This window comes from Histoplasma capsulatum (genome assembly GCF_000150115.1).
Source record: "Histoplasma capsulatum G186AR genomic scaffold supercont2.2, whole genome shotgun sequence".
Lineage (NCBI taxonomy): Eukaryota > Fungi > Ascomycota > Eurotiomycetes > Onygenales > Ajellomycetaceae > Histoplasma > Histoplasma capsulatum.
The window spans coordinates 1,195,534-1,214,079 of record NW_025544802.1 but is presented as its reverse complement, the minus strand read 5'-3'; the positions used below and the strand labels follow the sequence as shown (position 1 = coordinate 1,214,079).

Here is an 18,546-nt window from a genome sequence, read left to right as displayed (position 1 = left end):
CCAAAGAAACCGGAGAGACAATTCAACTGGAACCGACACCCGCTCCCAAATTCTATGTGTATATGGTTATAGGGTAGAAGCGAAAATAAATCCTTCTTTCCGTCAACGTCCTTGATTTCATTACTACATGCCCAACCATAAATTTTCCAGTTTCCCGTGAACGAAAATGGATCATGACTACATTGTCACGGAAGTGAATTGCGGAATGATCATCCATCTACTTTCTCACCCCATCATCTCGCTGAAATTGTTGTCTTCATAGGAAATACAGAAACTGGTGGGTCGTGCATGCATAATGCGGGTATCAAAATGAAAATTTTATTTTGTGAGGGCATTCACTCATATTCCGATTGCTTTAATAGAAGATTTCTTTAACCCGATGTGTAACTTCGACGACTTGTTCGTAGATTTTGTAGTCTGCATTGAGCGAGAAGGTGGTTACAACTTAGCCTTTCTATTTGTGCTCTCTTTTCCTCCGGCAGTCAACATGCTAAAAAAAAGAGGGAAGAAAAACCTACCAATCTCCTTTGGATCACCACAATCCACTGCATTCAAAACCCTTACAGCAAGGCCCTTCGCAAAATACACCAATCAGCAAAGCTTCACTCCAACTCCGTTTCAGTGCTTACCCCATCCAACTGCGTAACTTTCCCCACAACGTCCACCATCCTGCCTAACTGTAAATGCGCCTCGCGGTTCAAAATTAACGTGACATCCCCGTGGTTGCCGCAATTAATGGTCGCATGTTCGCCACGCAGTGCGGTTACTGTTCCTAGGATGCGGATTGTGCTCGGTCCTGAGATGTTGGGGCCTGGGAGAAAGGCATGCAAATGCTCAGGGAGGAGGCGCGGGGTCGGGAGGGACATTACTCGATTTGGATATTTCGATACCGTTTTTATCCACGGACGCCAATTGCTGAGGTTTCGGTATTGATCGGAAATAGTTATTGGCTTGTGTGAAATAGGACTTGTTTTATCTTGGGAGGAGTTTTGTCTTTCTTTGTTTGGGATTGATTCTTGACGTTGGACCGTCGCGGGGTCGAAACACGAAAACACGTGATATGTTTAAAGTTAATCGAATGTTCAAAATATTTTTGGAATCCCCCAGGTTAAATTTGTTAAAGTTGAATGGGTTCAAATTTTTCGGCTGGAAAGCCCAAGACAAACCGTCAGCATGGTTTTCGATTTTTGAGCCCTCGTTCAACTTTAGCTTAAAACTGCACTCGGTATCTTTCCCTGGTCCAGTTTATCAAGTCAAAGGAGATGCTGTTTGCATGAGCTATCATCCTTTCCCCCTGTTATGACTTACTGCTTGGTATAATATTGTTATCTGCTATCCGAGTTTCATGAAAAAGGGGCTGAAATTACAATGCATCTGGTAGCTAGTTACTAGCATTCCGGCAAGAAATTGAAAAAATGAAGTTCAGAAGAGAACACTCTATAGGTGATGACGGCATTGCTAACAACCATTGAAGTGGGAATAATGGATTATTCGTAGAATACATGAATGAAATACTATATGCAACATAGGTATTATACGTAGGAGGAAAAGCGAACGCTGCTGGAATGGGGGAAATTAGGGAGTGACAACGAGATAGAGAAGAACAAAATATGTGCGAAATATGCAAAAAATTAATAAAATTGAAACCTTCCCAACCCAAGCTGCTCCCAAGCAACTTGTGCGAATATAGTATCCACCACCTGCTTACACTTGAACCTTCAGCTTGTCCCAGCTGGTCTTTCCGGGCCACCCATCAGCGTCCTTGCCGCTGAATCCTAGCTTCTGCTGCCACTTCCTGTACGACGCACGATCTGCGCCAGTCCACTGCGGTCCTGGTCCTTGCTTGTATACACTGCAGCCCTCCGCGACAAGTCGTTTACCCATCGCAGTGATGATGCTACTCTTCGGCTTCCGATGGAACCACGACGCGCCGGGGAACTTGACTAATTTGCTGCTGGGCTTCTTACCCGGCTTCTTGGGCTTGGGCTTGGGCTTGGGCTGACTATCACCCCCGCCTCCAGAAGGATTGAGCTTGCCATCCTGGAGGAGTTTGTAGAGCGGACCTCCAGGACACGCGGTCGAGTATCCATCACGGTGGCCTTTGACTTCGTTCCCGCATCCCTTCTGGCGCAAGTACGTAACGGCATCCTTGATACCCTGGATCATTTGGTTTGAGGGTTGGGTGTCACCATCGGAGCCAACTAATCCGAGAACCGATTGATGATCTCTATTCAGTTGCGCATTGCCGTTGGCACCGGTACGCCATTTTACGCCGCGAGCCTCGAAGACGTAACCGTGCTGGCAGACGGCAAGAGTGTATGCAATATCGCTATAGCCTTCTGTCGGATGGTTCAGGTGTTCGTTCTGAACGGCTCTCAACTTTCCTGCACATTTGGAGTGGGCCCCTTCGGGCATGTACCCGCCTGTGTAATGGATTTTCACACCCTTAGGATGGCCCACTGGTGACATCGACGACTTCGGAGGCTTCGCTCCCCATTCCTTTCGGCTGACGAATTTAATGGCTTCAGCTGGCTGGATAAATGACTGGTGGTAACAGAGGATTAGGGCGAATATGGCGAAGCGGATCAGCATTAATAGCTTTTTATTGGAGGATTGTTGGCCGAAGATGCCATGTCGCGGCTCGGGAAGGCTGCTCTCAAGCCCCATTTTGGCGAGAGGGATTCAATGGAAGGCAAGAAAAATGCAATCTCAATGGGAGAGATGGAAACGATAAAAATCGCAAAGAAAAGAATATGCAAAATGAAATATCTATTTCTGATTCCTGGTGTTTTGATGTTCTAGTTAGAGATGCTAAAGATGGAAATACACCACAATAGAGGCGGCTTCAGCAGTGCTTTTATGTTCAGAATCCCCTGCCAATTGAGCAACGCTAACTTGGTAGATTTTAGAGGATGAAGGATCGCCTCAGCCTCGTCGCCCCTCAATATGCCGGTTTGACAGGTTGCCTCAGCATCTATGCAGTGCTCGTATATACCATGGAACTCTCGAATTCCAACTCCGGATGGGGCTGGGTTGGAAAGGCTCTGTGTCCAACATCACAAGGGTGCTGCTTGAATCACCTTCACACCACGACCATGATGATACGAGAAGCTACAGAAACACAGCTTTCTTTCTTGATCAGATGCAAGGCCAAGTGAACTCAACTGAGATGGGATACGACGGTCCCAGCAAAGCAGCTCGGAAACGCTAAACGGCCTTCCGTTTCAGCCATGTGAATAAGCATATTTTAACCTCAATTCTCTCATCTCATGTCTAAGATGAAACAGCTACACGAGTCATGGAAGTACTCCACTTATATCATTGGATATCAGGGCCCGATGCCCATCAAATTGTATGTCGGTTCTGTTTTGGACGACTTCCTTCTGACGAGAGGACAACAAAAGGGGGAAGCATGGTGGCCGAGTTTCAAAGGCTAAACGCGGGAAGCAGCACGGATCGGGGTTGGGTTGAGCTGATAATTGTTTTTTGGTTTAGTTCACCGCAAAACAAGATGATCACTCAACGAACCGATCCTTCAAAGCGAAATGGAAGGCTAAAACACGAACAGTTAATTTTAGAATTTCCAACATTGCCTGAGTGGGTGTGAACGAGAAATGCAAGTGACCAGGAACAGATGCAGTGCACTGTTTTGCCAGCTACTGCGTGGGAACTGGAAGAAATCAAAGGCAAGTTTGTTGTTTCCATTTCGCTTATTCCTCATGGATTCTGAAGCACTAGCCTTGCCAATCGTATCAGCAAATCACTCCAAGAATGGGCAGCCAGCCATCCACAACCTTCCTCTTCGGGCCAAGCAGTGACATTGCCTTCCTGTATACAAAACGTTCTTCAGCCACAACGTCCATGCATACAGGAGCATGAATTTTCTCGTGTTTGTAGGGGGATTGCAGACTGGTTCGGGGAAGTTTCTGACTTAACCCACCCGCTCTATTTCATTGGCGGGAAGGTTTCTTGGCCGGGTTCCCCCCGGCGCTAAACCATGTCATATTGAGATCCTGGTCACACGAGCGGACCTTAAAAACCTGCAGCACAACCAACTGTGGAGACCAGGCTCTTGGCCCTCTCGTGTTCTGTTCTATTTATTTCTTTTTATGACGCTTAGAGGCTTCAGAGAAGATAGCTGGAGGGTTCATCTTGTTGGAAAATTCGCATGGAACTAAGCAAGCTTGGACGGCGTTTCAAAGGTTAATTTGTTGGGTAGAGACGAGATGGAGATGAACCATGAAGTTTTGAGCCTTTGTTCATGGGGTCGTTAGGACAGAAATCGGACATCCTCGGCCCAGATCGAGAAATCTCATTTCAGTTTTGATAGGAGATCATTGATGCATCTTCCATCTTGGCAAGCATGTCCTACGAAAATTTTCTTCATTGTAATTGTGTGAGAGTATGTCTAGACTCCTGATTTGTGAGGATTGTTGAAATATCATTTTCTCGAAGTGTGGCAGGATGAAAGTTACGTGAAGATCTCCACAAAGTGCACTTGGATGTTTCGTTTTGCCGAGGTCCATCTCGTAGATCGAATACCTGTCGTCCAGGATTGACCGCTGTGATGTTAGCACTAGTATTGTTATTATTTTAGAGGGTGGTATGCCGATATTCGTTCTGCTGAGCCTGGGTCCGTATCAAAATTCACCAAAGAAATGTGCAGCGGTATGGTGACTTCGGAAGAACAAGAGCTGTGTCTTTCCAAAACGCGCATCCAGTCCGGCGTCTGATGGCATCAATCGTGTTCGCATCTCTTTAACCCCGCAAACTGAAGCACTGTGTCGGGCCAAGCGGTGCAAAGCCCCCCTCGTGAAGGACCCTTGTACTGTACATACATACTTGTTTGCGATATTTGTTCAGATACCCACAGGGCCAATTGACATGGACTGGTTGGGTGGTTTTGTAAACTTCCTTATTCGGCATCATATCCTTTGAAGGGCAAGGCTGAGGGGTCCTGGTTGATTTGCAGGAGTCCTCCCATCCATCAGTCGATCGCCGGTGATGTCAAGGTACTGTACCAAGGCCCATGCGCGGTTGGCAATGGCGCAGTGGCGATCTACCCTGCAGCGTTTCTCAAACGTCCCCTGACACATCGAACAGCTCAGGTGCGCTCGAGGACCGAAATGGCTGAGTTACTCTTGAACTAAGGAGCTACGGGTTGAGAAATTATGAGTTCCACCATTCATCGAGGCTCCTACGCTGAAAGCTTCTCCAATTTCACCAATGAAGGATTGCTTTATGCTTTTCAAATAGAGGAGGCAAGTTAATCTATGTTCTTCACTCGTTTTGACCGAATATCGACTTTCATCATCGATTCATCAGAGGGAATATGTAGTGGTGGACCTTGATGCTTGATCCAGAACCCGATCCGTCATCTGGGTTGGTGAATTAAAAAATAACGCTCACCCACATGCCTACCTAGATATAAAGTGCTGCGGCTGTTAGATAGGTGTAGTCAACCAACCTTCCACCCCCATCAAAAAGAAAAGAAAAGAAACTCTTTTCTGACTGTTCCCTTCTCTCCCCCTTTGTCCTCTTCAGGAGGTAGGGAATTGGGGGGCGTGGGGGGATCTTTGATAAAAAAAAGGAGGATGAGAACTCTGTTCATAGCACAATTGGGGAACGGAATAGTTTTCGCCTTCCAATGTGGGCTGACTGGCTTGAACCTGGGCCTGATCAGTTGTCAGTTACTTAGCTTTCATACCAAACTTACATTTAAAAATATATAGCGTATGTATATATGTATATAGCACACTGACAAACAATCACCCTGCCTCACATAACTATTTTATGAACCCCCAATACAAATATCATAAGCGCACGTCATGTAGATAGATGTGCTGTACAGTAACATCACAAGTACGGAACTGTTTTGCCTGACATACATACGTATCTGGTTTACATTCCTATTAAAACTCCTCGTATAAATCACTCCCAGAAATATTTTTTTATTTTTTTTACATACCCTCCCCCTCATCGTACTTATGTATATATATATATATCAACGAAGGGACCCGTCAATATCTCTGATGTCAGGTACTCGAGAGTGGGCTCGGGCGATAGGAGGAGAAAAGAGCGGAGAAAAGAGCAAAAGAAAGAGAAGGTAGCATATCCTTGAGGAAGAAGAATAACGAACGAGGTTAGTGCCGGCTAGCTAGAAGACAAATAAACAATCAAAAAAAGATAACATTTATCATATACATGAGAAGAGGTTTGGGCGGACAAATAGAAAAATAGAAAATAGAAAAATAGAAAAATAGAAAAAACGGAGAAGACTAGGGAGAGGCGGGAGGCAAGATGGGGGCGAGGATTAAATGGATGTCGACCGGGGGGATCTGGGTTAGGAAGGGGGTATCGGAGACGTTGTGATTTGAAGTTGATGATACATATGAGGTAAGAAGCCGAGAGAGAAGAAAAAGAATTTTCGCTGACACTGCATGCTACAATGGATCTAGAAGGAAGGAAAAGAGGGGCCACGATTTTTTTGCAACCAGTTTACTAGCCAGGGCCTGCCCTACCAGCCAAGTAGACAGATTGCGAATTATGAAGGGGAGAAGGAAACGGCGAAAGGGGGAAAAGAACACAAGGATGGCCCAGCTGAGATTTGCGCTCTTCCCTTTTTCTTTCCTATATTCATTGTCCCAATCCATGTGTGCCTGGCCAGCGTTTGTTCTATGTGGAGTGTAGATCAATAATCACAAGACGCCCCAGAAGTGAGGGAAAAATATGACAAGAAATAAATAGAAATTATCAAGTGGAAAGCAGAAAAAGGCCACCTCCACACCCAGAGAAGTAGAAGAGGAAGAAAAAATATCATCATCGAATTTCCTGATAATGTTTCTTCTTCCACTGCGTCTGCATCGTGATCATATCGTTTTGCTCCGTCGTGAATTTGCTTTCCTGGAGAGCAAATTCCCTACGGCCTGCTCTCCGTTGCTTGACGCAACAGAACAGGAGGACGAGAAGGCCGACGAGGGCGACTCCTCCCGCGGAGGAATAGACGGCAATCTTTGCACCCTGTGGGAGCTCGCGCCATTTTTGCGAGAGGGACTTTGGAGGTGGTTTGTGGGCTTCCTCGGCGAGGTAGGAAGTGCCGCTGTTGAGGCGTTAGTTACATAATGAGTTTCTGTTTTTCATATTTACCGTTTGGTGGAGAAGGGGGGGATATCCATGTAATTTTGGAGGTGAGGTCCAAACGTACTTGATGACCTTGATACTTTGCCAGGAACCCGATCTGTCAGTGTACTCGTACTCCTTGCCACTCGAGTAGTCTTCGACCCTGACATGCTTCACCGTCATGAAATATGGAACTTTGCTGTAATCGATCTCACCACCAGCCCACTCAATTGTTCCCTTTTCGTTCTTCTTGTCGCCGGCGGGCCAGATACCCATCCGGACGGTCATGGGGGTTTGCGGGTAATTCTTCCCACCCAGGGCCTCGTCGTAAGTCACCGTGCGGAGCAAGGTATCATCGATCCACCACTGAAATCGCTCTGCAGTCCAGTCGACGGTGTAATTATGAAACTTGTCCATGGGCGCATCCATCTCATGGACCCCACCACGATCGCCTAGAGTCCTATTACCTTTTCCGAAATAGTTTGTCTGGACATGAGTGGTATCGCTGCCCACCCATTCCCAGTCGATCTCATCGAGGTCCTCCGACTGGAGCACAATGCTGCTGACCACGCCCCTGCCAAAGGCGGCTTTCATGATGACCTCCACGCGGCCAAAGAAGATGTAGAAGTGCGATTGGATAGTTGGAGATTGGAGTCTTTCTTTGATGGAGAAACTGGTGCCGACGCCATCGATGTAGTCGAGTTGACCGTTAGTGATGTTCCAGATGACTTCATTAAGGGTATCTGTGAAGTTGGCTTGGTATGATGTGCCCAAGGCTGGGTTCCGAGGACAGTCATCCTTTTCGAGGGGATTGCAGGCTGTCCATGTTTGCGCTATGGCAGTGGAGAGAAGAGAGGCGAACAAAGTCGCTAAAAGCAGGAAGGAGGGCATTGTTGGTGGGGAAGAGGGCATGAAATAGTGAGTGATCGTCTGTAGCAAATTTTAAGTCCGGGATAAAGGAATGAATAGATTGACTGAATTGATCTACTTTATTTCGACAGAATGCGTTGTATCTCGCCCATGAAGGAGTGAAGTGGACAACAACAGCCAGGGAATCTGGCAGGATGAATGAATGAGCGACAGACCCCACCACCGGGGGAAGAGAGGACGCGATAAGGACAAAGAGGGGGAGCGAGAGCGAGAGCGAGAGAGAGAGAAAGCGAAGGTGAGGCAAGGAGACCAGCGTCAAAGGGGACGGTTGTGATGTTGCAGGTACGCGGAACGCCAAGCGAGTCTCAACCAACCGGCAGCCGGCCACAGAGAGCAGGACGGGGTTTGTGATTGGCTGTGCCGCGCATTGAGCCAGGGGCACATCAGATCACGGAGCGGGTGTGAAACAACGCTAGAGCCCAAAGGAACTAGTGTCGTCTGGCGCCACTGCTGACAGGCCCAAAGAGGGAAAGCTGGGGCTTCACTAATGTAGTAGGCTAGCTCGGTATGCGAGTTGAACATTCATGGATCCATGGGTGCTGAGAAAACTAACTGCGTTCAACTACGGCATACAGAGCAGGTCTTCATCTAATAGTAATGAGAACATCAACTGTTGTGAACACTTCTGGAAAATATTGTGCTTAGCATAAGCTTACATACATCTCTATGACATTGTAACTAACTACTAACCAGTATATTCTTCTCATGCAGGATTGTGAAGTTCTAAAGAAGGTTGAAAAGGGGTAAACTCTATCCATAATGTTGATGCCCGGCATTTGCCGCGGTTAGAAAATTTGATTTTGAGACAGCTTTCATCTGGAACTATGAGTAGTCTCAGAGTTTACAACTATTGCTGTTGCTGACATGTTTGGTTGTACAGTGTCTGATGGCTTGAGAGGGTAGGTTGAGCACACTGAGGAGTCTCCCAATGAACTAATAGTTACTGGTAGATAATGATCTCCTTATTTGCTCTTCAACAGTGTTAGAATTCAGCCTCAGAAACAAGTTCTGGGTAAGATATCACACTACAGCTCTTATAGGGAATACTATAACTGACTCATGCAGGCGAATTTGCAATTGACAATATTAGAACAAATGATTGGTCACCAGCAGCCTTTGATTGCCAAGTGCTCCCTGCAAAGGTGAAAGATACAATAACGACCTTGGAGATATCTGGATACTCGATTCAACGACTTTATCACAAAAACAAGGGATGTATGCTCACCACGCTTCTGTCGTATATTCCTAGAGCCTTCTTGATAATTGTTATACAAGCTAGTCTACTCTCTAACGGCCCTTTCAGAAAGAGCAAGACTCTGACGGCAGAAGTCTTATTGGAAGGCTTCAAGAGCCCCTCTCGATTCAGTATGTTAACAATGAATAATGCCCTGTCACAGATCATGCTCACATCGCAGATATCCTCTGAGGCCGAGGTTTTGAACCTTCAACTTTATCAAGCCTTCGAAACAGCAAGCCACTGGAAGGCTCTACTACTTCTGAATGAGGCTGATGTCTTTCTCTAATCCAGAGCTTTTCTGAAAGCCGGGATACTTCGAAGGGATCGTGTTCTTGACAACAAATAAGCTCACCAGTCTGGATACAGCAATTCTCAGCCAGGTCCAAGCTGTCACTGAAATGCAGCGCTCTTGACAACGACGCAACAAAAAGGAATTTTCCAACAGTTCCTCCATAAATACATCGGCGTAAGTAAACGTCGATGATCAGCAACTGCCTGCTCCGTCACAAATAATCCTCAATGGACATGGAGCCCCATGATCGAACGAGCTCCTCAAGCTGACTGGTTCAGACAGATCAAAAATATCATGTCTATCACTTGTACGATGGCAGAAAAAGATGGAGAACCGGAATCCGGCCATGTCCGATCGGCATTGACCGTAACGGGCATTGCGGGTCGGAGCCGGGGTTGGCTAAGTTGCGCGATGAGTTGTATGAGTGATTTTAGGTAAATATGCTTGAATGCTGAAGTGAGCAGATCATCCTCCTTCTGAGAGCCATTTTGAATTCTTTGTTGGAACTTCGCGTGCGTGGGAATTATCGTTCTGGACGTCAGGTACCATTAGGAAGATGGAGTGATGAGTACAAGGTGGGAGGACGTCAGGCTTTATATACAATTAAAAGTGACCCATACTAATGATCGGCTCGATGCAGATTGAGGGATATGGCACTGTTTACGATTGGTGGGTGATAAAAATTAGAAGATGCAGGAGCGGTGGGCCCACGAGCGAAGACCAGATTCCCATGACCTCTACGATTCTTGATGGTGTGGATATAGAGATGGACTTTGCGAACCCAACTAACTTCCATAACAGAATTATTAAATAGGCCGTTCAGCAAAGCTTACAAATGCGCGTGAAATGCCTTGCACCGGAATCGAGAGCATGACTCACTAAGATTCAGCGTTGGAATCGGCGGCGTTGCCATGAGATATGACTACCGAGAAAAATATGCCGAAGATGGGGAAAAAAAAAGCACACTAATCTTTGGGTGACTACCGCATCTCGAAATAGGGACAGTGGAAACTTCCCTATGAAGGATTGCCTGCTAGTTAGCGGAATTCTCCACTCTTCGCGGGGGAGGGCTAGGACGGATGAAATGGGAGGATATCAACGAGGCACTTCCGGCGCGACGTGCAATCAATCAGCTGTCGCCTGCACTACTAGAGGAAGTTAGCTCCTCCATTGCATTCTCGTAGCCTGCAGCAGAGCCTCCCCAAGTGTCACACTCATATCCCATTTAGCTCCTTTCCATGGTTAAAAGTGTGGAGGACACATTTTTGAGCGAGGTGATGGGCCAGGTGCCCAAAATGACACCGGCAGCGCTCACAATTGAAAGTAGCTCTCATTGACCCACCCTCAGTGTTGGCATCTCACTCGCAATGCCATCTCATGGATAGGGGATGTTTCCCCCAAGAATGCGGCCATGATGCTAGGGGGTTGTTGTCCCTAACCAATGGCCACAGACAGGGTAGATCGATGCTTAACCTCAAATTATAGTTTGCTCAGATCATTTGAATGACATTCAGCACTGACTTGGTAGAATAGAGTTTCAATTTTTGTTGGACGCTTCAACTCAGGGTTAGCCTCGTCCGGGATAGCGCTCACCTCGGCCATTATGATGTCATCCTCAGGTTCGGGCTCAAGCAAACATAGCAGCAACCACCAGAATCCCACCAACCACGGTGGTCTTGACTTCCTGATAGGAAATAGGAATGACAAGATCCAGAACATCACGACCCCAGGAACAACCTAGAGACTCCATGTTTATGTCATTTCTCGGACTGCTAACTCACACTTTGTGTCGCGTTGCATCATTCACTTATCACAGGGCTGCGGCACGGAGTACTCCGTAATACTGCTCTCCCTCCATCAGTTCCGCCGCGCTCCTTTTTAACTGATCCTCGTTTGATTACTGCTTAAGGGTAGCCAACCAGGTTGAAGAAATAGAGTCGAAGCAATGGCCACTCAAGATCCACAGCGTTTTGATACCCCCCAGACCGATTCTGCCCACTTGGTACTTCGAGAAAAGATACGTTTCTGCCATCCGGGATACCGGGAACCAAGGAACACATTACTGGTTCTCCCGCGCGTCGATCCTGCCACCACATCCCTCTTTGGCATACATCATCGAACAGCCCTCGTTGCATGCCAGATAATTGCTAACAATGCCTTTAACACTGGCCATTTTACTTTGGATAAAGACGGCCGGCAGCGTGCGAATGTGCCCCCTGATGGCATTCTCACTGATAGGATATATTATTTTATTGTTGGAGATGGCCCCAGTATGCCCATGTTTCCCCCTATCTTAATTTCTGCTTCCACAAACTCATTTTTACCACCAGGCCAATACCCTGTTGTACCAAGCTTTCGGGACTGGGAGTTCCCTCATGCTCGCATCCCACATCCCTGGTCTCAGGTTCCCATTGAATTCCCTCCTGCCATGGGCCGCTGTGCTGTTACCAATTTTTCAATCTGTCTTGAGGAGGCCCACCTCATTCCAAAGGAAGAGGCCACCTGGTACACAAGGAATGGAATGAATCTATATGGAGAGGATTTAGGTGATATTGATGGGCCATTCAATCTTGTTCCACTGAGATCTGATATCCACAAGTGCTTTGACAATCGATGGTTTGCCATCGTTCCAAAAGTTACTGGGACTGAAGTCGCTACTACAACAACCTCCTCTCCTCAATATGTTACACATATATTTTCAAGTCGTGCATCTGAATATTGGCCCACATATCATAATACCCGTGTCCAGTGTCTCAAAACCCATTCCCCTCCATATATCTTCGCTCGGTTCGCTTGGACCGTACTCCTCCATGTCAAACCCTTTATCAACAGTGGTGACTCGCGTCACATAATTCGACTTCATGTATCATCTGATGCAGAAGGTACCAGGATGGAACGAAAGGCAGAGTTTCTCAGTGGTGCGGAGCTTAAGAATAGTTATGGCGGTGAGGATTCAAAGAATGCAACTCCAAGGAAGAGATCAGCAGTAGGAAGTGCGGCGGATGATGGCAATCTCACAGAGGCCGGTGATAGCAGTGATAGCAGTGTGGATGGGGACTTCCGGGATGATATGATGTAGGATTGGGAAATAAGAGGAAAGAGGAGGCAACACCAGATATCCACCAAAACAGATCCGAACGTGACGCCCGAAGGCGACAAAGAGACTCTGACCGATGTAGATGGGATACGTGTGGAAGAGAGTCCCGTCTGAATAGTTTTTGAGGGGGGATACTCAAGAGCCAATGAATACTGCTGTCAAGATATGCGATATCAGAGCAGAGATAACTGATGCTTGCCGCATGAACCAAGGTCAAATGTATTATTAACATGTCTAATTAACCCCACAGAGCTTTCTCAGATAAACATTGGCCAGAAGTTGTGATCATCAATAACACCTCATGATTGCCTACGCTGGCCTGTGTATAATCCCTCATTGGGCATGGATTGCTGTTACCCAATCTCGGTAACAGCCTTGATCTCAAGCTTCTTACCGTTCTTCGCCATGCTTGGTGTATATTAATCTGGGTGGTAGCTATCTCCCAAACGGAGCTCTTTTCATCTCAGCCTCTCCATGTGCCGAGTAGCCGCATAGCATTACACTCAGCATCAATATCTTTGCCCTTTTGGAGATTTTCGGTTTAAAAACCTCTCTACCTTTCTGTCTCTGGGCCTCCGAGGCCAATCCTGTTCCGGCCATCCTTTTTTTAATGATTTTTCCGGGCTCTTGAGAAAGTCCTAAATGTTTCTATTTTTGTGGACACTGAGGCTGCAATGAGACCTTTATCTTGGACTTGCGTGGCGTCGCTGAGAGTGTGCTCACGCGTCACAAAGTGAGCTTGACAAATCGAACGGATCTCAACCACTAAAATAATAAAATTGCCGATCTGATAAGAGCACTTAACTAAGTTAGAAGACCCAGAGAACCTCAGCTGGAGGGAGATATGCAGCACGGTAATCGGGAGGCTCAAAATGTCTCCAGTGTTTCGTAAACCCTCTTACTTCCCCCTTTTCTTCGTCGTGGTCTGGTTTCTTCAGTGCCGGAACCCAGAGTGGGCTCGCGACCACGATTCGTCAGGGGGAAGCAATTCTAAAAAAAAAAAAAAAAAAAAAAAAAATTTGCGACTACTACAGGCTTTCCTCTGAACTTCGGATCTTCTCATACTCAGGAATAGCCCATCTCACCATCCATTCCGATTCAAGAACCTGCTGAGCAGATGAACGATTCTCAGGGCTGAAAGAAAGCATCGGACGCAACATGGCCAAGAGGGCATCTCGATCACTCTGTTCGAGTGGCAACATCCTCCTCATTCTGCCGTTGCTGGATATTTAATTAGAAGGCATCTTCTAACGGCCCATGCTGGGATGTAGCTCGGTTATTTGGGTGGCCGTCGTCGGTGAAGTGGTTCCCACGGCCCTCTCATTTTCCCCACCACTCAGTCGGGGGTGGGCCGAGTGCTGCGATTTACTGGCAAGTCATGTCATGTCGTCTTCGTTTGTAAGGAAGCCTTCGAATACTGGCTTATGATATCCCAGATGGTACATGCAAGCGCGCAGATATCAGATGAGAAAGTGAGCGGCATTGTCGGCTCAGATCGAGCTTCGAGGGGTCTTAATTAGAAGTGATGTATGAGACTTAAATCTCTTCTCTCGTGTTGGAGAAAATGTCTCGCCAAAATCTGCAAGAACGATCCTGGCTTCTGAGAGCGTAACCTTTTCACTTGATTCCCCAAGCCAGATAGGTAGGATGGCATGATTTGGGACCCTGGCAGAGGCATTTGGCTATCCTATGATCGACTAGTTCAAGTCCCGGTTCCTCATACAGGTCGTATAGCTCCTTAGTGGATAACTTATCGAAGTTGAATTGGGACTGGAAAAGGATGTTTCCGCGATGAAAGTCTCCATGAACATGGCCCTGTGAATGCATATACTAAATCACCGTCACGAACTGTGCTGCCAGTGCACGAGCCACATCAATCTGAAAAAGGCCTATCCATGATCTGTTCTTTGCGTCAGATAAGCTCAGCCCTGCCGGCCTTGTCACCAGGCAGGCGTAGTTACCGTTGGGGCCTTGGACGTTGGATTTATCCAAAATCAAAGGTTAAGTGGCTTCTGCATGCGCATCTCAATCCATTCATCCTGCCTTGTTCTCTGCTCACCCAGCCTTCTCATATATTCTGTCATCATCATCTGTCTCAAGGTATTATCGGTCGTTGCGCCTGGTGGCCCAGGGATAGGTGTAGATTCAAATTCAGTGTCATCATTGCTAGCAGGGGTATTCACCGTCATGGTAGCTCAAGTTCTAGGAGGCACTCTCCCCACTTTCAGTCAATTTTTAATATCTTTTTCCGCAATTAAAGCTGTTTTAGGTCCTTCTTCTGATCAGGGTAGCAGCTCGCGAGACATTGGATACCTCAGATAAGCAGTGGAAGGTTCAAAAAAAAAAGGCAATCCGGGCTAAAACCTGTTGGACATCTAAGTGGTTGTATTAGCACGCTGACAGCTGAGGCATATATGTGCGAAGCGCCAGTCAGCAATAGGAAGCCTACGGCCAATAATTTCAATGTATTATGTTAGAAGATCTTGAAGAATTTCTTCGTTTCTCAGCACCCCCAGTCTCAGAATCCGGAAAGACATGTCCGTAGCAGAGAAAAATTTAACAACCGAAATAAGTTCACGCACCAGCAGACGGCCACAAAGCTGTGTTCTTCGCACACTCACCCTCACATGCTCTCCACCCCTTTTTTCTCCCTGCGCCACCTGCTTCGGAATTTTATGGTCCTTCAACATCGGAACAACACGAGGCGTCTGAACCAACCTCTGCCACATTGCTCATCTTCCAACATTCTGCTGGCAGTTGTTGTCAACCATCATCCCAAGAGCCATTAATTACGGCAAAAAGTTTGAGGTATATATATGTACAGTACATGTATACAAAGTCTTCATTGGAATTCAGTGTGTCAAAAGAAAAGGTTGGGGCGGGGGGGCGGGCGGAGAACATCGTGGCTTGATTACTGATTTCCTGTTTAACAGCTCACAAGTCCGCCGGCTTCTTCCCATCCCCTGCCTTGTGCTTTGGCAGTTGCCAGTCGGTTCCGTGCATATTACTGGCAACGGCGTTGGTAAAACGGCCCGAACAACCTTAGACTTCTTTTGTGAATGTCGACTGGTCGTCGATTGTGGCGGAGAAAGGGAGGAAGGGGATGGCTAGCTGGGTCCATTCATTTTCGTTGAAGAGGGGAGGGTTCGGGGTCCAAAGGGAGAAAAGGTGGGGAGGGGGAAAATGCGGTGATCGAATTATCGGAGTCATAAATCATTAGCCGGGATGTACAGGGCTTTCACCGTCTCCGAGCAAACATGATGGGAATCCGTGCTGCGTTGGGCCTCGTTTACTATCGGTTGGCGGGAGGGGCCGGCTTCGAGCGCGCAACACGCTTGTGGTTCGATTAGGCGCTCCAATTTGCCGTTGGGGAACTTGGAGTCCATTATGAGTATCAGTACCCATCCCATGTGCGTTGAGCACGGCAGGAGGTGAGGCATATGCCAGACAAGACGGCGGCTGTGGGCTCGGGAAACCTGTGGGGAAGCCCATGGAGAAAGTGTCCTCAGGATAAATAGGGATCTCGTTACGTGGCGTTGTAAGACCCTGTCCGTTGTAACATTTTACAAGCATCTGTGCTGCGGACGGACGCTTAGAGGGGTCTATTTCAGCCATGTCTTGGATCGTTTGCAACTCAGGGGCCCTTGCGGCCTGCAAAGCAACCTCAACGCATTCAGCGGGTAAGTTGAGCATTCTGCTCCTGTATTGGTTCACATTTAGCGCGAATGCCACTGTGACGAAGAGAGACCATATGTCTACTTTGCATGTTTGCCTGGCCCCTGCCTGAGATTGTATCTCCGGGGCCTGATACATAGGCGACCCAACGATTGATCTAGCAGCATCAATGGAATTGCATAATCCAAAATCCGTGAGTTGATATAGAAAGCGAGATCCAGCAGACTCAAGTGGTGTGTAAAGGATGTTGGCTGGCTTAACATCCCGATGGATAACCCCGTTGTAGGTGAGATAATCAAGCGCCTGGAGCATCTGATCAAGAAGCTCATTTATTTCAGTGGAATTTCTATCAAAGTATTGATTATCGATTAAATTATCGACTCCTCCTGCTTTCAAAGCGGTGAATATCCACAGTTTGTCCGGGGAGGCATACCAGTGTATATATTCAACGATATGTTTCTGTTGATATCAGCTACGCAAGAATGAATAGCAGAATGTGAAGGATTCACTGACGTGAGAGCTTTGGGAGAGCGCAAAAATCTCTCGCTCCAATCGATCTTTTTGCTGGGCATGGAATCCATTTTGAGGTTGCGAAATGGCTTTGGCTGCCATGGTTTTTCCCGAGTCGACATCGACAACCTTATAAACTACGCCAAAGCTTCCCTCACCAAGAACAGACAATGCTTTGTGCCGAATTGTCGGTTTTTGTATGGGTGGCCACTGGTCTGGGGTAGGGATTTCTGAGGGTACAACCGTAGGTACGTTGTCCACCGTTCGTGCCTGTAGAGGGCTTTCTATTCGATGATCTGCTTCTTCTTTCCCTTTGAAATTAGCCCGATGCCATACAACTTCAAATTGAACTTGATCACAGCCGGTACCGCCCATGCCGATGATATTGTTGAACCGTTCGCCTATAACGACCCTACGCTTGCATCCAGGCTTGAACGGCGTGGCTTCGTCACCAAACAACTTAGTAGTTTGAGATGTTGACTCATCGTAAAGCATCACGACATCATACTCTGGGAGAATTTCAAATGAGCATTGAATTCGGGAGATGTTTGGCCCATCCACGATGATGTCGCCATTGCGCCCTAGAGTCGCCAACGTATATCGTGCGGCTGAGCCAATCTGGAAGCCAACATTTAGCACAACTTGCTGTTTGTGCATCCCGTCAATATGATTGGAAAGAAGATGATAGTTGGATGGGTTTTGAATGACAGCGTGCGCATTTTCGTTTAAAGGCAAGAGAGAAAATATAGCCTGAGGATGAGGAACTGGACGGGGCGGAGCAGACATAGCTTGTCTATGAATGGCAAAAGCTGAGGAGAAATGTTCTTGGTGAGAACAGCAAATGGTCGCAGGGGGAACATGATTCAAAGGTAACATCCGTAGAGTACGCATAAGATGCTCCTTTAATACTCAGTCAAAACAAATTTTCGCAAGGTCTCAGGCCGCTGATCAGATCCATGAAGCCATGATTGTTTGCCCATGGAAGCATCGGGCACAATGCTGTGTTTTGCACCCAGCAACATCGGGATTCATCCAAGGAATCATTGGGCACCCATGCAGCACCTTTGCAGCTGTGATTCATCCCCAGACAAACAGGACACAAGAGAGGGCTTTGGCTTTTTTACATGTAACCAACAGTGCATGGATATATGCGGTTGCTCTTGCTGATGATACGGCGATATCTTCGGGCGCCGGGAACTCCATGCTATCAAGCGTTTGGAAAAAGGAAATAGCTTCTGCGATTGATTTTTTGTCTTTTTCGTGAAGGACAGTACATCTACTGGCACAAAGGGAATCATGCAAAATTTATATCGATAACTCTACATGTTTGGGCTGTATTATTGTGAATAGTTACCCAGTGACCGCCTTGCTTCCTCGGCATTCATGCCTGCTTCCCTATTTGTTGGTGGGCAATTTTATCCAGAGCATTTCGAGCCTCACAATCTCAGTCATTTGATGGATCGGCGCACTGTGCTCCGTAAAATACACTAATAGACAAAAAGAAAAGAAAGAAAGAAAAGGAAAAAATAAAAAGGAAATAAAGCTTCTGCAGCCCAGAGTTTGAACTTTGCGGCTGGGATCCGCCCGCTCCGAATGGTCTTTTTGAAATACCCTGAATTTATTATGCCTCCCTACTTTGGCTCCATTCGATTCTCGCAGTGTCCCAACAACACCCTGTGAACGCAT

At 47.0% G+C, this 18,546-nt stretch overlaps 7 protein-coding genes across 7 annotated transcripts; 2 read left to right on the top strand and 5 right to left on the bottom strand.

Annotated features, from left to right (window-relative positions):
- Positions 1-77: 77 nt before the first annotated feature.
- HCBG_01632 (uncharacterized protein) lies at positions 78-1,005 on the bottom strand (the record flags this gene model as incomplete). Its single annotated transcript, XM_045428681.1, has 3 exons — positions 78-417; positions 519-573; positions 630-1,005. 3 exons carry the CDS (start codon positions 864-866, stop codon positions 356-358), a joined length of 354 nt encoding a protein of 117 aa, XP_045290467.1.
- Positions 1,006-1,704: 699 nt separating this feature from the next.
- On the bottom strand, positions 1,705-2,667 carry HCBG_01631 (N-acetylmuramoyl-L-alanine amidase; the record flags this gene model as incomplete). The annotated part of the gene is made up of 1 exon (XM_045428680.1): positions 1,705-2,667. The coding sequence occupies one exon, from the start codon at positions 2,665-2,667 to the stop codon at positions 1,705-1,707; it is 963 nt and encodes a 320-aa protein (XP_045290466.1).
- Positions 2,668-6,409: 3,742 nt separating this feature from the next.
- Positions 6,410-8,010, bottom strand: HCBG_01630 (extracellular cell wall glucanase Crf1; the record flags this gene model as incomplete). Its single annotated transcript, XM_045428679.1, has 2 exons — positions 6,410-7,099; positions 7,205-8,010. 2 exons carry the CDS (start codon positions 8,008-8,010, stop codon positions 6,820-6,822), a joined length of 1,086 nt encoding a protein of 361 aa, XP_045290465.1.
- A 903-nt stretch (positions 8,011-8,913) lies between these two features.
- HCBG_01629 (uncharacterized protein) lies at positions 8,914-9,572 on the top strand (the record flags this gene model as incomplete). Its single annotated transcript, XM_045428678.1, has 3 exons — positions 8,914-8,948; positions 9,030-9,061; positions 9,115-9,572. The coding sequence occupies 3 exons, from the start codon at positions 8,914-8,916 to the stop codon at positions 9,570-9,572; spliced, it is 525 nt and encodes a 174-aa protein (XP_045290464.1).
- Positions 9,573-11,304: 1,732 nt separating this feature from the next.
- Positions 11,305-12,980, top strand: HCBG_01628 (uncharacterized protein; the record flags this gene model as incomplete). The annotated part of the gene is made up of 3 exons (XM_045428677.1): positions 11,305-11,848; positions 11,909-12,653; positions 12,926-12,980. The coding sequence occupies 3 exons, from the start codon at positions 11,524-11,526 to the stop codon at positions 12,978-12,980; spliced, it is 1,125 nt and encodes a 374-aa protein (XP_045290463.1).
- A 302-nt stretch (positions 12,981-13,282) lies between these two features.
- On the bottom strand, positions 13,283-14,864 carry HCBG_01627 (protein kinase; the record flags this gene model as incomplete). The annotated part of the gene is made up of 5 exons (XM_045428676.1): positions 13,283-13,462; positions 13,761-13,896; positions 14,297-14,490; positions 14,515-14,645; positions 14,735-14,864. 5 exons carry the CDS (start codon positions 14,862-14,864, stop codon positions 13,283-13,285), a joined length of 771 nt encoding a protein of 256 aa, XP_045290462.1.
- Positions 14,865-15,891: 1,027 nt separating this feature from the next.
- On the bottom strand, positions 15,892-17,646 carry HCBG_01626 (STE family protein kinase; the record flags this gene model as incomplete). The annotated part of the gene is made up of 2 exons (XM_045428675.1): positions 15,892-16,662; positions 16,864-17,646. The coding sequence occupies 2 exons, from the start codon at positions 17,644-17,646 to the stop codon at positions 15,892-15,894; spliced, it is 1,554 nt and encodes a 517-aa protein (XP_045290461.1).
- Between the last annotated feature and the right edge of the window lie 900 nt (positions 17,647-18,546).